The 16752-nt window shown below is 40.1% G+C and overlaps 1 protein-coding gene across 2 annotated transcripts; it reads left to right on the top strand.

Annotated features, from left to right (window-relative positions):
* The first annotated feature begins 1037 nt into the window (after positions 1-1037).
* On the top strand, positions 1038-15384 carry jam3a (junctional adhesion molecule 3a). 2 transcript variants are annotated; one of them, XM_077567007.1, is made up of 9 exons: positions 1038-1209; positions 9747-9818; positions 9907-10020; positions 10166-10318; positions 11723-11925; positions 12284-12383; positions 13844-13973; positions 14041-14092; positions 14350-15384. In XM_077567007.1, the coding sequence occupies exons 1-9, from the start codon at positions 1146-1148 to the stop codon at positions 14383-14385; spliced, it is 924 nt and encodes a 307-aa protein (XP_077423133.1). In that variant the 5' UTR covers positions 1038-1145; the 3' UTR covers positions 14386-15384. The 2 variants fall into 2 exon arrangements, with proteins under 2 accessions (XP_077423133.1, XP_077423132.1); XM_077567006.1 differs by lacking the exon at positions 1038-1209 and adding an exon at positions 1317-1675.
* Positions 15385-16752: the final 1368 nt, after the last annotated feature.

Genomic DNA, 16752 nt, shown 5'->3' with positions numbered 1-16752 from the left:
ACGCCTGGGTTTATACCGCCACCTACCGGCCATTGACAAGTATAAACTCATTTAAGCATGATCGCATGACAAAATCAGATATACAATAACTGTAATTTCAATGCAATCTAAATTGCACATGTGGAATACAATTAAGAATCCAACAAACCCAAATTCAGGCAAATAGTTTTGTTCTCATTTAAAGGTGCAAGTTAATTTCCACTTTGGATGAATTGGCATCAAATTGTGAATTGTTATCGTTTATCCATCAATATAAATGCCGTGGTCTTCAAGAACGTCAAAAGTGATGAACATGCATTTCCTGTCCATCTTCCGCCCCTGTGCCCTTGTACGTGAATGCATCCCAAACTTTGCCCTCATCGTGAACTTACAGGCTTACTACACTGCAAATGTTTTTATTCAAGGCGCCTCTCACCCTTGCAGCAAATGTCCTCTTGCCACACCGTGCCACAACACTCCAGACCGTTGTCTCTGCCCCTCCCCACAAATGCGATGGCCAGCTTCACCCAACTAAATGCAGTGTGAAAAGGTCTTAACCGGATTATTTCTCAACATTTTTTTTTCATCCCCTACTCGATGAAGCCATTCTCCAGTTGGATGACAAGTGTTGGTTAAAAATGCCCACCAATAAGGTCGTAATGCTGAAAATTCCGAGCAGTCCTCCAAGTTGACACATCAGAATGGCAGCGTTTTTAACTGCATTGCTTGTCCTAAAAACTCGACATAAAAATTTGTAAGAACAATGTGGGCAGTAAATCATGTATAGAGCATGTACTTTAGTATTCTTTTTTTATGTTGCTATTTTTATGATATATGCCTTTGAAGTGTTCATTTTATGTTTATAATTTATTCATCTATTTAGAAAATATCAATACGTCTGCCACTTGCCACAATGCTAATAATGTGAGAATGTTACTGCTTGTGACAACATATCTCCTAACTTCAGCAGGTGTTTGGAGCCTGCGAAACATCACGCGGGGTTTAGCAAATCTCACTGTAGCTATGGAAACTGGTCGATGGCAACATCCACCAGCCCTCTGTCGCTCTCTCTCTCTCGCTCTCTTTCTCTCTTTCTTTCCGTGTCCCCCTCCATCCCCTCGTACCTTCTGCGAGGTGGCGAGCGTGTGTGCAGCCGCGAACGACAAATGAGACGCTGCAAGATGGCGATTGTGCGACTGATAGCGTGTTGTGTGCTGTGCACGAGCCTCGGTAAGACCTCTATGTTGCAGTCCATATGCGTGTGTCGCCTTTACGGACGCTCGTAGACTAGAGAACGTCTTTATCATCACTGCCGCGGCAGCTGGATTTCCCTCGGCTAACATTCGAAGCAGCTGGTGCTGCGTTAGCGCGACGTAAACAGGTTGAATGAAAACGAAAGACGCGAGACCGTGTGTTGTACTACGTTTGGTCAAATAGGACAATGACGTAGCTTGTCATGTTACCAACTCTGTAACGCTTTGGAGTCCGCGTTAGTAGTTCAGGTTTTTACTCCTCGACTAGATTTAGTTCGCGATAGACAGCTGCTAATTAAGATCGCGGTGTTGTTTTGAGTAGTGTTATTAATATTAAACGTGACGTGTGTATTGGTCAGCTGCCATGTCGGTCGTGATGGCGAAAAGCAGGACAACATCTGCTTTGTGTGCGGCGTCACTTTGTCTTGTGTGCTCCATCATGTGTAAGTAGACCGTCCATGCTGCTTCACTTCACTACTACTGTAAATAATGGCTGTGTGTGTGAGAGAGAGGGCGCTTTATGTGTATTTACGGGGAACGCTGAAACGAGCTGCTTTTGTTCGATTGTAACACAGAATAAAAAGGTTGGTGATATGAATGTGCACCTGAAGAATCCAATGAGCCCTTGCAAAAGCTGTACTATATGGGAATCGAATACTGATATATGTTTTAGCATCGGTTGAAATAATGCAAACTGGTGGTTTGAAGTTTCTTTTTAATACCCTTTTGACTTCAAACATCTTAAACCCAAAGAGTAGAACATATGACAAAAATAATGCCATAAGTCACACACCTTAACATTTAGCAATGATCCCCATACAGGTTAAAAAAAGTCTTAAGATTGTAGCAAATTTATCAAATAAAACCGTTGTCTTTACACGTTTATACAGATAGGCAGTGGATATTTTTGCCGTGACCTGCAACTGTCCTGGTAGCGCTATTTTGCAGCGAACGGCTCTGATTGGTCAATTGCCGGACTGAGTCATGCACTGGGCGTGGTTACTGCCAACCTTCAACCCCTTCTGTGTCTTTTCATGAAATTTTCATTTTGTTTTGTTTTGCCACCGAAGATTGGCTGCTATCGGCATTACCAGCCTAACCCTAACCGGTCCATAACCCTCAAAGAATACAAGCTGTTGTCAAGAAATTGTAGTAAAAACAAAAATGATTCAAATCTGTGACCCCACCCTTTCGGGGTGACCACCTTATCCATTATGCCACGAACGAGTACAAATTTGTGAATTTATGAAAAATGAAATATGTTACGAGCACGTATGCACATATTTTGTCCACATCTGAAACGACATACTTGTCATACATTTGGTTAGTATGGTCCGACGTGGCACTCGAGTTGCACTGATGATTTTTTTTTTGATTTAAAGCTTAACGTTAACACTTAGAAAGTGTTATTAGTGTTTTGCTACCAAAATTTGTGTTTATTTGGTCATTCTGGTAGTATGATGACTTTCTGCATTAAAGTAGTCATGCATACACATTCCTAAATTCACGTCTACTGTTCGCATGTTTGTTTGTATATACGCGAATATTTTGTCGTCGCCATCAGGTGACTAATGACGCTGAGACGAATCACTCACAGGGGCGGGTGGTGACGTCTCATCAACCCCGCAAAGAACGAGCAGTCGGGCTGACGGATGCGGCCGGTGTTGGGATGATGTGCCGTCGCTAATGTCGTGTGTGTGCGTGCTGCTGTGTGCGCGGCCACCTTGCTGACTGGAAGCCGACGGGTGTGTTGGCTGGCGTCTATAAACGCTAGATTGCATCCGTAAGGCTTGAACTCCTGACCCAAGTGTGAATCAACGCGCTGACAGGTAGAGTTTCATTTATCAGACAACTGGTGATGCTACCGATGACTCCCCTGTCGCACCCTTCCCAGTAGTTTTAGCTTGTGATTTATGCAGATAAGTTGTTCAACGCACTGTGTGGCGTTTGTCAGCGGTGGATAGTAATGTGGCACATTTACTATATTACATTTTCTGTACTAATGTGATTTTTTTTCATACATTTTATGTGGAAGAGTTTTAATGCAAAAATTGTTTTTTTTTTATCACGTGTGGGTGTACGGATTCAAATAATGGCTCCGCTCATTCCCTTTCAATTTAGCGCAGGACATCTAGAATCCATGCAGGGGATCAGCGCACGCCAAATATGTTCATAAGGAACTTGAAGAAAATCTCCACTTGTGGATGATGTAAAATTTGCTGCTGCAAAGTGGGCACTTCCACTGCCCTCCACCCCGACCGTGCGCCTGTGTGATGCAATTCACGCTAATGCCATATTTGTAAATGAAATACAATAACGTCCAACACATATATCAGCGGAGCTCAAAATCTGTCAGCCTGCGTCAAATTACGTTACTCCACCTGCACCACAACTTAGACCTGGTTTCACCTGGTCTAAAGTCCAGTCGAGTCTTACTTTCTGTCACCATGTTGCCAGGAGACGTGTACTAGAAATGATACACTTGTGTACCAATCGTGGTTGAGCAGATTTTCTCTCTCTCCATTTGTTAGTTAAGTGGCGTAGTAACACCGGATAACAAAAAAACTACAAATAGAGGATTGACAACGTTTGAGCGAAATAGCGATGGAGTAGATTATCGGTACTTTGCTTTAATAAACCAAGTGCTAGCGTTTTTGTTTTTTTTTAATAACTATCCGAATGAGGACAAAGTTTGCATTGTATGCTTCCATCTACTACATCGATTCAACCATTGTGTGGTGAAATACGGTTATGGTTGGCAGAATATCGATGCAAAATGTCCTCTCGGGATCAATCCCGTTTTCTTAATTATGAAGTCATCCCCCTTGCGGGTAACAGAAAGAAAGAAAAAAAAAGAGTTATTTACACCTTAAGAATGACTTCATTGTTTCAACAGTGAGTATTGCATCATTGTCGAATACTTGACTGAATCAAAAGCGGCTGAGTAACACTTCCTTTCTCATCCCCCTCAAGAGCGTAGGACAAACAGGCTCGCTGGTTGTTTTCACATAGTGGATCCCAACGGTCCAGTCGCTCGCAGCATGTTTGCCGAAGCTGCACTGGAATGTCTGGGAAAGTGGCTTTTTATAGCTATGTTCATATTTTGGCGCGTACGAGGATTGTGGGACGTGACTATCTCCTCGCAGCAGAATGAGCTCTCGTATGTTCGAGTCACTGGAAGAACACGGATTAAGACATACACAGGGATTATTGTGGTCATTCCCCAATATTGTCTTCACGCTGACCCGCATTGTGTTACAGAGGCACCATTGTGGCATGAGTGCTTTTATTCTCAGCCCCTATTATCATTTAATGTTACATTGTCTTCTTGTTTCCCACGGCCTTATTTTTGCTTAGGGTGACAACCTCAATAAAACACTGAAAACATTTTACAAGCACTGGATTGGGGACAGGCATTCGTTTACATCTCCTTGATGAACTAGGAGGAACAATTGTCAATCATGTCTTTAAAATATTTTCAATGTGGTGGGAGAAGCTCTTAGTGAATGTCTTTTTCACTTTCATTCTCGGTACATTGTGACTTTTCTTATAATATATGCAAATTTATTCTTGCAGTATTGCAACTTTATTCTTTCATTTAGACTTGACACTATCAGGATTTTGGAGCTGAACGGCAAGTTCAAAAAATATCAGCGATCCAGCCAGAAGATGGATCAATATATTTATTTAAAAAAAACGTATGTACTGTACAGTCAACCCCCACTACTTTCAGGGGATTGGGACCAGCCCTGCCTACTAATTGACAAAATTATCATAGGAAGGCATTAGGAAAACATAATAAACCCTACAAATTCTCCCAAAAATCCTGACAAACATTCAATGCACAAAAAATGGGGCAAAAAAATCATGACCCCCTCAAAAATCCTGAAAGTATTTAAAAATCCAACTGTATATGCTGTGGAATTTTGGATTATATTAACAATGGCAGCACAGAAAATCCCTGGAGTGAATGAGTGAATTTGTTTGCTATGTTTTATTTTGCAGATCGATTGGCAAATTATCTCAATACAGTTGAAATCGGACCATCTGATCCAACCAATCCGATCTTTGTAAAGTCTACTTTCGTTGCTAACACATTACGACATTAAGGGTCGTCACATAACAACATTATTCTCATTATATTACGACTTTCATTACGGTATTACTTTCATTACCACTTTAATTCTCATAATATTACGACTGTAATTCTTGTAACATTTCATCTTTGAGTCTTATATCATTACGACTTTATTCTTGTAACATTCGGGCTTAATTCTCGTAATATTTCGACTTCCATTCTCATGTCATTATCATTTTTTTCCCTCTAATATTACAACTTTCATTCGTGTAACACTACGACTTCCTTCTTGTAATACTAGACTTCCTTTTTTTGTAAATAACATTAGAACTTTATTCTCGTATTATTACAACTGAATATTATAACTCTCATACTTCATTACGTCTTACTTGTGAAGCAGAAGAATTACTTTCTGATAATTTACAGTGGTACCTCGGAGTTTGAACATAATTGGTTCATGCGAAGTGTTCAAAGTCCGAATTGTTCAACCTTCGGAAAAAAAATTCCCCATAGAAAATAATGTAAATGCAATTAATCCGTTCCCAAGCTCCAAAAACAGAAAATTCCTATTTTAATGTCTATTTATGTTTTTTACATTTATACCCTGTACAGTATTTAAACAATAAAAAATACTTTACCTTTTTTTGTTGTGGTGTGATGGCATCAGTGGATAATAAATGCTAGCTTTAGTTCAGTGCTGAGTTTGTGTATTTTACATTGGGCATATTGTTAGACTCCAGGCACGTTGTTAAACAGCTAAGGGGGTCCTCATGCTAGTATTTACAAAAGTAGTCGCTGTAGTTACAACGGCGCGATAATCTCCTTCCTAATTCCTCGCTCGTGGCGAAGAAAATTGTCGTGAAAAAATCAAAATGCACTCGCGAGTATGGAGCACATCCAAGAGTATTCACGATCTGACTGGAAATGAGCAGTGCATCGTCTCAACTACTGCAACGTGAGCATTCGGCATTGCTCGACTTCGCTCGGTTTTACCCGACTACCCGTTTTCAAGGTATGTTCGGCTTAGCTTGCATTGCTTGGATGTTCGAACCCCGAAAATGAGTTCAAACTCCGAGGCATTTTTTGCTCCGATTTTTTGGGTTAAAGTCCGAATTGTACGAGTTCCGATACGTTCAAACTCCCAAGGTTCCACTGTATTAATAATTTAATTTACTCTTTCACAGGCTCTCACCAGATGTGACTTATTAGCTTCTCTGGCATCGTCAAGCGTCTTTTTCGTTGATATAATTGAATAAACGTAGTTCATATGTACAGAATAACACAATACACTGTTATGAAAGCACGGAATCCATAAATGTCATGCTTCATCTATGCCAAAGTGCCTCCCAGGGATGGGGGTTGTGGTGGTTAGGGGGGGGGGGGGGACAACAACCTCTCATGTCTTTATAGCCGCTTTACTGCTAAGCCATAATGCTACACCTCTGGCCTGTCCGCCGTGGACAAAGCTGTTAACGGATAATCCACCAGTTGCGTGGGGATTGTTTGCTGGACATGCTCGCCTTGCGTCTCTCAGGATGTCCAGGCACAAGCTGGAGTAAAAATAGCTCTCAACCGACCCCCGCCACCGTGTTCAGGGTGGGAAAAGTCAGAGACGGAAGACAGAAGCCGAGACCTGGGAGTCACGTCTCATCTGTGCACGGCGGCGCGTTGATACGACTTGATGCTCGGGCAGGAGTCGTGTTTTCAGCACTCCCACAGGCCACCATGTGTGTGTACTGTGCGCGCGCGTGTCTGTGTGTGTTTGAGCATGTCGGCGGCGTCCTGCTTAGAGGCGAGGGGAGTGATGTCGTGTGGTAGCGGGCTGCTTTGAATAAAGACCTCTAAATTAGTCAGAAAGCTGCAGGGGAACAAGGAGAGGGCGGATGTCTTGTGGTGTGCGAGGCTTTTATTTGTCTTAATTTCAGCCTCCATTTTGTTGTCTTTTATCCGACCCCCAGTGGGAGTGTGGATTCCTTCATGACCCAGCTGGGGTTGTTGTAAAGTCCCATGTGTACCCTACGATTAACTACATGAGAATCATCATCACAGGCCCAGTGGATGGTGAAAACATCACCACAGCACATTTTTAAATGACCTTCTATTAATTCCCGCTTGCTACTCATACAAAAGCATCTCCATGTACATTTTCGAATAACAATGACATTAAAATAGGTCAGATTAAATGTGACATTTAAAAAGTCAAACTATTCTGACGTAAAATTTGTAAATTTACAAGAATTTTTAGCAACTTTTTTTATTTAACACATCCTAATTTTACGAGACTTTAGTCGTAATAAAAAGAATGGTGCAAATGGATTCTCATATTTTATGAATACTCTTACATTATTCATGGGAAAACACTTAAGCAACCCAAAAGTTGAAATTTAAAAAAAAACAAAGATGATAAAGTGTTATGTTTTAGTTTTTAAAAATTCCCAATTTTGCAAAAATAAATAAATAAATAAAATACTGTTGTGACATTAGTTGTCATTTATTTTGCACAAATATTTCTGACAACAATGATGCAAACAATGCTTGAGAAAATCATTTTTCAAAAATAAATAGAAAAATCATTATTTAATGTGAATACATTTTTACTGTAGTAAAAAATGTAATTTTAAAACAAACTATGAGAATTTTGACATTAAAAGATAGATGTTTTTTAAGTCTTTTTTTTTCACAATTAATGCAATGTAAAATTAATAATTTTCCAAGACAAGTGGAACTATTTAGAAAGCAACGTTTAATTTATGGTGTATTTTGAATGGACAAGATTTTGTTTGGTCCTGGACAACAACGATGATGATGATTTTGCTTATTGTACAGACCATTGCTACATTTTTTGTTTTGTAAATAAAGTTCAGTAATTGTTGTACTATTACATACAATACATAGCATTATTTATTATGCAATTTTTGTTATATATATACCGGTACTTGTAACACATATTCTATACATTCTTGCATTTTACAAGAACAAATTGTAATAAGAGAATAAAGTTCGCAAATGTAGCATAGTCCTTAATGGTGCACTATTTCTATATTTTATGTAAATGAACCTAGTTTGCGGATTCACCTTTGCCTCCTACTCCTTGACGTTGAAGCATTTGAAAATAAATTGGCATTTACTTAAATAACACAGATTGCTTTGAGGAGTCCACTCAAGCAAGGACTGCTAAAACCTTCAGAGTTACTGTATGCTCTGTGTGCCCCGGGCCAAACAAGAATGATGATTAAATATGCAGCACATTTAAGCACGGTTAAGTAATTTGCGCTTCTGCTTTTTTTTTTGCGGCGCCCACACTTTTTGTTTATTGCTCACAAACTGCATACATTTCAAACGTGAAGGCCTTTACCTGCACGGAAAGCTGACATTATTATAGTTCAGTGTGTAGAAACAACAGCTGACATAAATGTATTATTTAGCAGCGATGCTTCAGTTTGTCAAGCGAGTGCGCCTGTCAACGCGACAACACATCATGGTTAAGAAGATAATGCTCTGGTCTGGAGTGTTCTGATGACATGTTCCAACATCAGGCTTGTGGTCTTCTAGCTTTCTTCCTATTAACTATTAACAGGGTGCACGTTATGCTTTCTGCGGCTTTCCAGCGCACAGCAAAATTGTTAGCTAATAAAGTGTAGACCACACTCAGGAACTTACATGAATAGCGAAATAGCAAGGATTGTCCATCTTGTTTATTGAAATGATGCATTTGTTTTCTCTAGTACTTGTTTGAGGCATCATGTTCCATTCCTGGCATGCGGATCGGTTATTTTGTCCTGCCAATTCAATACAACATCAGGCACACCGGCCCAGTGTAAGGCTAGAGTGTATGTTTATGTGTTTGCATCATGCATCATACTAAGCTATTTCTACAGCTTTGCTCCTCTCCTGGGGCTAAATAAGGTGACCACATTTTGATATAGCTCCTCAATTGTGCCGCCGAGGGCCTCTGTGTCCATACCTAATAAATTGACAAATGAATGTACCCGTAAAATCTCAAAGTCAGCACTCTAACCTCCGCCTGCGTTTGGAGAAAAGCCAGAACAATAAAAGGCCGTCACCGCCGGAATATTTATGGCCCGGTCCCGTATCGTTATGTTTTTATGAGCGGCAATTGAACATTCGGAGCTTCCCCTCTCGTGACCCAACGCCAGTCGCATTATTATCCAATTAACCGCCATAAAGGGAAGCGATATAGACGTGGTGGATTCGATGTTGTGCGTACCCTCGCTCGGTTTTGGGTTAATCTTCTTGGATAGAAATAGGAAGCGTTTAATACTTTTCGCCGTTGAGAGCTTGTGTGTGTGTGTTTATCATGATAATCCTCTGTTTATAAGGCGAGGGACCCAGCTGCTAATGTCTGCTAATGAAAACTCCATCAGGGTGACTCAGCATTAAGTGTTTTTATTTATCATTCTTGTGTCTTTGCACAGGCCACGTCCCATCATCGCTTGCAGTAATCCTCCGAACCACAGACAAGATCGTGTGGGCAAACGAGTTTGAATGTAAGTTGCCACATCCTATTTTAGCAAAAGTAGTTTTTCTTTCTATCCTAATTTGCATTAAACTTTGTCTCCCCCTTCCGCTCCGCAGCCGTCGAGCTGACCTGCTTAATAGAGTCCATATCCACCAACAACCCAAGGATTGAGTGGAAGAAGATTAGGAACGGTATCCCGAGCTATGTTTACTTCCAAAGGAAGATAGCAGGTAAATTAACACAGCAAGCGGAGGAGAATAAATGGCACTGAGAGAACTCTGCTTTAAATTCCGTTCGTGACCTGACCCGAGTCGTGCTGTGTGTTTCAATCAGCCATTGTAAAGTGTTTTTTCTCGCTCTCTCACTCCTCAAAAGGCGACTTGGAGAACAGGGCACAGCTCAGAGAGCCGGCCAACATTCTGATCTTTAACACCACCCGCGCAGACACGGCCGAGTATCGCTGCGAGGTGGCCGCCATCGACGATCAGAGGGACTTTGATGAAATTCTCATTAGTCTTGCAGTCAGAGGTGTGTGAAATTAAACAACTAAGTAAAACTTTTGCTTGCTGCCTATTCCCCCAAATATGACTGTGAGCCAGTTCTTCTGAATTTTGCCGAAATGTGACATCACAATGTGGCTATTATACTAGAATATTATTAGAATGAATCTTTTCGAGGTTTTCTCGTTCACTCCCAGCCATTTTCTCTGAAGCAACCCCCTTCGCTCCTGGCTGGTTTACTGAATTTGGACTGATTTTGCAAGGCCCACAGAATATTATGTTCTATAGCTGCCTATAAAAACATGGAACCGACCAAAAGAAAGATTAGAGTCTCTTCTTTCGTCAGAAAAAAAGTATATTTGTATCTGTTTCCGTTTTGCAGCAATTGGCATTAGAATGTAGCTAAGTTTCATCATTATTCACAAACCTGTTGAAAACACTGGTGCAAATAGCTTGTTGCAACATGGCCCTGGTTGATCTCTTATACTCTGCTGCCGCCTGCTGGCCGTTTTTTGTAATAACTACCATTGCTTTAAGCGATCTCCTCAGGTCACAAGCTGCATCAAAGCAAGTATGCTGTAGCATAAAAAAACATTTGGAAAAAAAAACTGTATAAATAAGTTTTTGGGACCATGGCAATATTTAAAATAGAACGTGTTTATACGTTTTTGGGAGCAAATGAGTTTAAGACTGTTGCGTTTTAAGTAAGACGTCAAAATTCATAATCATAACTTTGATCCACGTAGCATTAAGTTATTTGGAGTTCTATGGTGACGCTTGTGAAGAATTAAACGGTTTGCAATATGGATGGATGAATGGTTAGCCTTCTTGTCTACTGCTGTCATTTGAATGAGTGTCAAACCTGTAAAAAGAAGATTTTAAAAATAGACGTGGTGACAATTGAGATTTGAGAGACTGGATAAGTAATGACTTTTCTGTTGCTTGTAGTCATGTCACAGACGTGTTATTTATCGCCACTATGCATTGCTAAATTTTTCAAAGACAACTCAATGAAGCATTTTATCCATAAGAATGAGAAAATGCCTTCCACAATTAATGATGGAAGTTTAGTTCTCAGTCCTTTTCAGCCCAAGTGGCTACTCTGCCAATGAGCAGTCTTGTGATGTTCTTTGTACGATTTACAACATCCACTGGATTTATCATCCTCACCCACTGTTTTCGCTGCATCAACTTAATTTTTGGAAGTACTGTACAGTAAATCGAAGAAGGAAAAAAAAAGGGCTACATCTGCTAGCGCAATCCCAAACATAGCCAAGATTTCGCCATTCATTTCAGGTTCAGGTTCATTTCAGTCGCCTTCATGCTACCTAAAGTACATTGATGGCTGCTATTGTTTATAAACATTATGAAAGTGTTCATAACAAGTCTGTCTTTGAGACAAATCAATACGGAACATGTACGTTGTGCACAGTGAAACCCGTGGTGCCCCGATGCAGCGTGCCCGAGGCGGTCACGGTGGGTACGTCGACCGAGCTCCGGTGTCTGGAGAACGAGGGCTTCCCGGCACCCGTCTACCGCTGGTTCCAAAACAACGAGGAGCTTCCCCAGGACCCCAAGAACACCCCCAAGTTTATCAATGCCACATACACCATTAACACCGACACCGGAAGCCTGGTATGACACCGCTTTGGCCAGATGAATGCTAGATGAATGGGGGACTCGACTCATTCTTATTTCACTATTACTGGAATGTTTGTTGCGACTTGACTTGCGACTCATTTGAACCAATTTTCCCAACTCGGGACTTGCTTGTGACTTCCACATATGTGATCACCTCTACTTGACAGTCTTCCTCAGTAAATCCCACATGCCCCAAATACTTTCGTCCATTCAGCATATCAGCAAAAGTAAACAGCTCGTATAAGAAACTGTCTATTTTTATGTGGGCTGTAAATGCCAGATGCAAAACATTTTTGCATTGTGTTGACTGTGCAGCCGAGCGTCACTTGACTGACTTGACTTTTCCCCTCAGAAATTCCGCAGGGTGCGGAAGGAGGACGCAGGGGAGTACTACTGCCAGGCTAAGAATGACGCCGGCCACGCCCAGTGTCCCTCCCAGTGGATGGAAGTCTGTGAGTGACGTGTGATTGCGTGTGCACTTTTGACAACGACGAAGAAAATGTTGGACAGCTTAGAATGTGATGGGATTGAGCAGCATCAGACACTATGGAGATGATGAATATAATTTCTAAATTGGAATACATAATTCAACTAAGTACACTCATAATTGCACTTTCAACTATGTGTACCAGTATGTATGCAAAAAGTGATTTTTGTGGTTTGTCTGCGACCATCTACTATAGTTCTTCTGGTAATTTGTCGCACACACATGATGACAAAAAGATTTGTCAGCTATACTTACTGGACACTTCATTGGATACACCTGCACCGACCTTTTAATGCAAGTTCTATTTTTGTTTTTATGAAGTCCTCCAAGGGCCATACAGAATGTATGATAACACATTAGCTAACGAACAAATGTGTATTAATTATTACACAGTGCTTAACATATTTATTAAACCAGGACCATTGTGAGGTTCACGCTACAGTTGCCCTAAATTAAACAGCACTGGTAATTACTAACGCCCAACTAATAGGGATTTTTTTTTTTTTTAAGACTGATGCAATATTTGTCAGAATGAAATTCAGATAACCGATTAATGAAAAAATATATAACTTTTTTTTTTTAATCCTTTAATGGTTACAACAATAAAGATATGAATTACAGGCAAAAAATGTGACTGTTTTACAATATTTTTGTCATATAGTATTTTTTCAATAATAACAGAAAAAAGTCACGAAAAATCTGTATGGTGACATCAGGGATCTTTTTTTTTGTGGTCATGCTAGAATACATTGTAATTGCACATCCAGTACAGTAGGGGGCAGTGTTACTCTCATTGTTAGAGTTTGTGCAAGGTGTCTCTGCAGAGATGTACATGCAACAATTTTATAGACAAATGATAATTGTAGTCGAGGCAGAGAGTCGGGTATTGGGAGTATTTTCTTCTTTTTTGGGGAGGGTGTGTAACAAAATAATTGAGAAGTGCTGCCCTAAAAAAAAATTATAATAAAAGGAAAAATCTCAATGACTGCTTTGTCAAATTCCCACCAAGAGAGGGTGCTAACAGACTGTGTAAAGGTCATAAGTGGTTTGGCAAAGTGTGTGGATGATATACAATGGTCCAAGAGGCCAAAAATTTTGCGCACAACTTTTTCTGTTGCTGACATTTGTAATGAGCTGAACCTAAAATATTTCTCTCAATTTTAATGTTTACGAATCTGTCTCACAAGTGTAGCAAATCAAGATGCTGATTACACAACATGATTACTGCACAGGTGTGCCTTAGGTTGTCCACTATCTCCACAAAACTACAACCACAATAACAAACCTCTTAAAATGGTTGCTGACAGCGTCAGTTATAAATGAGCGCATTAAACACAATCTCATTAGATTGTGCTAGTGTACCTAATGACTTCATTCTATATTGGGACATATTTTAAGATGAGAATGTCTGTCCCTTTTCTATAGATGATGTTGACATCCTCGACATTGTTCTCAAGTCTGTCGGCGGCGTGATAGCAGTCATCTTTGTGATCGGCTGCATTTGGCATTGCATTTCACGCGCCTTCTCCTCCAAAAAAGGCCAAAATGAAAACGAGTGAGTTTTTAATGCCAATCTATTCACTTGACAAGATGCACATTCATTGTGTTGTCTTTTACGACAGATTCAGTTGGCCGGCGCAGGCCGATGGTGTCGACTATGGCGATGCAGATGAGGTACAACATGTTGCATATTTTTGAGTTGAAAACTTTACTTTTCAATTGCTTACATATAAACGTTTGTCTATAGTCTGTGAGCAAATCTGAAGGATTGTGACGTAAACAAGCCGATTTCAGGCAAGCATTTAAAATGACGGTAGTCATTGTTGATTATTTTGAGTATTTTGACAAATGAAAGCAGTTGAGAACTGTTTGAAATTGTGAGAAAGGGAGGAACGCTCCTTGAAGGCTAAAGGTGTTTTTTTTCCCCTCAGGGACATTTCCGCCACAAGTCATCTTTCATCATCTGAGCTCAGGAAGAACAAGAATGGCGCTGGTGGTTTAAGTTTAAGCTGTAACATGGCACACTACTCTCTGATGCACATCAAAATCAAACCAACTTGCCAAAGTAATGTTCAATAGGTTTTGTGGCACTAGTTCATGTTTTTATAGCGTTGACAGATTTTATATTATGGAACTCTCCAGTATTACTTTCATTGTCCACATGTCACTTGTAGAGTTTATTTTTTTATTTCCAACATATTTCTACTAGACAGTAAAGTCATTCATTCACTTCCAAGCTGTGACATTTAGCTAAATGATGGTGTCGAGGGATGTGTTGGAGCAATGTTCCATCGCAAACGTTTTTGGAACACATTCTCTTTTCTAACGTTTTTTTATACACTGAACTTGTTTTGCAGAAGTCCTTGTGTTTTGTCCGTGCTCATGTGAGAAAAACATTGTGTTATTGTCTTGTTTTTCCAAGTGGCCAAGAATTGAACGGTAATTGTGCATACCGTAGTTGTACAGGCAATAAAGCAAGCAGACTGAAAATGAGGATATCAGAAAACATGAGGCACAATTTATCTGCCTTGAGCATACAGTAGTTACAATTGATAACATTACATGTCCAAGTTACCCAGTGGATTTGAATACTATATATCCCACTTTGCTGCAAATTCAGTATTTACATACAGTACTATTAAAAGGTGGCAATGTATGACATTTAGAGTGCGGTTTGTGTATAAGTGACCTTCTGTGTGTTACTACTCTTTGGGTTGTAGATATCGGACATATTGTCCACTTCTGCCTCAATATTGTACATAAATGCTCAAAATCTTTTCCTCCCTAGTACCTTATTGTAAATAAGGCAATACGCTGTTCAAAATGGTTATTTTACAGTACAGTAGTTACTGTCCAGTGCTGTTTCAATCTTTTGTGTTCATGATTTGTGTAAAAACTCAGGAACTGTTGTAAAATGCCCACTGTTCGTTTGATTTTTGTTATGATTAAAATACATTTGAACTGTTCACACTTGCAAGACTTGTCAATTTCCAGTTCTTCTAGGGGAATCGCAAGGCATTCCCAGGCCAGCTGATAGACACTTTCCAGAATGGCTCACCGAGGGGATAGTTTCTACAATAAATTATTTTTAAACATCAGGTGGACCTAAACATTTGACTCCGCCCACACGGATTTTCGACCTCAAAGCGCTTTCTTTCATCACGATTACAGTATTTTCATTTTTTTTTAAACACTTTATTGAACAACGAAAATTAAAAACGGACCGAAACCCAAATACTAACCTCAACCATCCAGGGATTCGCTTTCTGTTGGCGACATGTAGTACTGCACTTCGGCCTCTTCCTTTTTTATTTATTGTTTTTAATTGTATTTTTTTTATTTGTGTAATTTTTCCATTTTTTTCTTTTTTCTTTCTTCATTTTAAGTTTTTTTTCCTCGAAGCTTGTATGTTATCTTTTCTACGTAATAATGTTTAAAAAAATATCATGCCAATATGTGAAGTTATTATATATTAATATTATATAATATGTAGAAAATTTGAAGTTAAATGAATAAAACATTTTTTTTTAACTTATTCAAACCGTTCAATTTTAAATAATAACTTGACGTCATGAAATCTGCAAATTTTGTTGGGAGATTTTTTTAAAACATTTTGAAAAATCCGTGTGAAACCTCACTTTCTCCTCCTGGCTACAGCGTGTGTTTTGAAACCTGCGAGACAACGCGCAGGGCTTAACCATATTCACCCTGTAGCTATGGAAACTTCTCCCTCTATTTTCTCTCTTTCTGAGTCCCCCCATCTTCTTCGTATCCACTGCGAGGTGGCGAGCGTGTTTGCAGCCGCGAACGAAAAGACCCTGCAAGATGGCGATTGTGCGACTGACGTTGTGTAGTGAGCGCACAGCCTTGGTAAAGCGCTCGATCCATACAGTACATATATGCGTGTCGCCTTTATGGACACTCGTAAAGTACAGAACGCCACCATCGCAGCGGCATGGTTCCTTCGCCTTCAAGGTTCGCAGCACACACGGATATGAGTTGTATTCCGTGTTGGTCACGTTACTCAAAGACGATGTATGAAGTCTTTAATGCTTTGATGTCCACGTTAGTAGTTCCGGATTTAATTCGCGGTCGTTAAGAGGACGTTGCGATTAACATAACTGTTGTTGATATTTTAGGTGATAAGGCGGCCGTGATGGCGAAAATCAGAGGGACAACATCTGCTTTTTGTGCGGCAACACTTTGTCTTGCGTGTGCCGGCATGTGTAAGTACTAAGTAGACCGTCCGTGCAGCTTCACTACTACTGTGAATAATGGCTGTGTGTGTGTGTGTGTGTGGTGGGGGGGCTTTATGGGTATTCGGGGAGACGCTG

The sequence above is a fragment of the Vanacampus margaritifer genome, chromosome 5 (assembly GCF_051991255.1).
Source record: "Vanacampus margaritifer isolate UIUO_Vmar chromosome 5, RoL_Vmar_1.0, whole genome shotgun sequence".
NCBI lineage: Eukaryota > Metazoa > Chordata > Actinopteri > Syngnathiformes > Syngnathidae > Vanacampus > Vanacampus margaritifer.
Note: the sequence above shows the minus strand (reverse complement) of the source record. Positions and strands in the feature narration are given on the sequence as shown.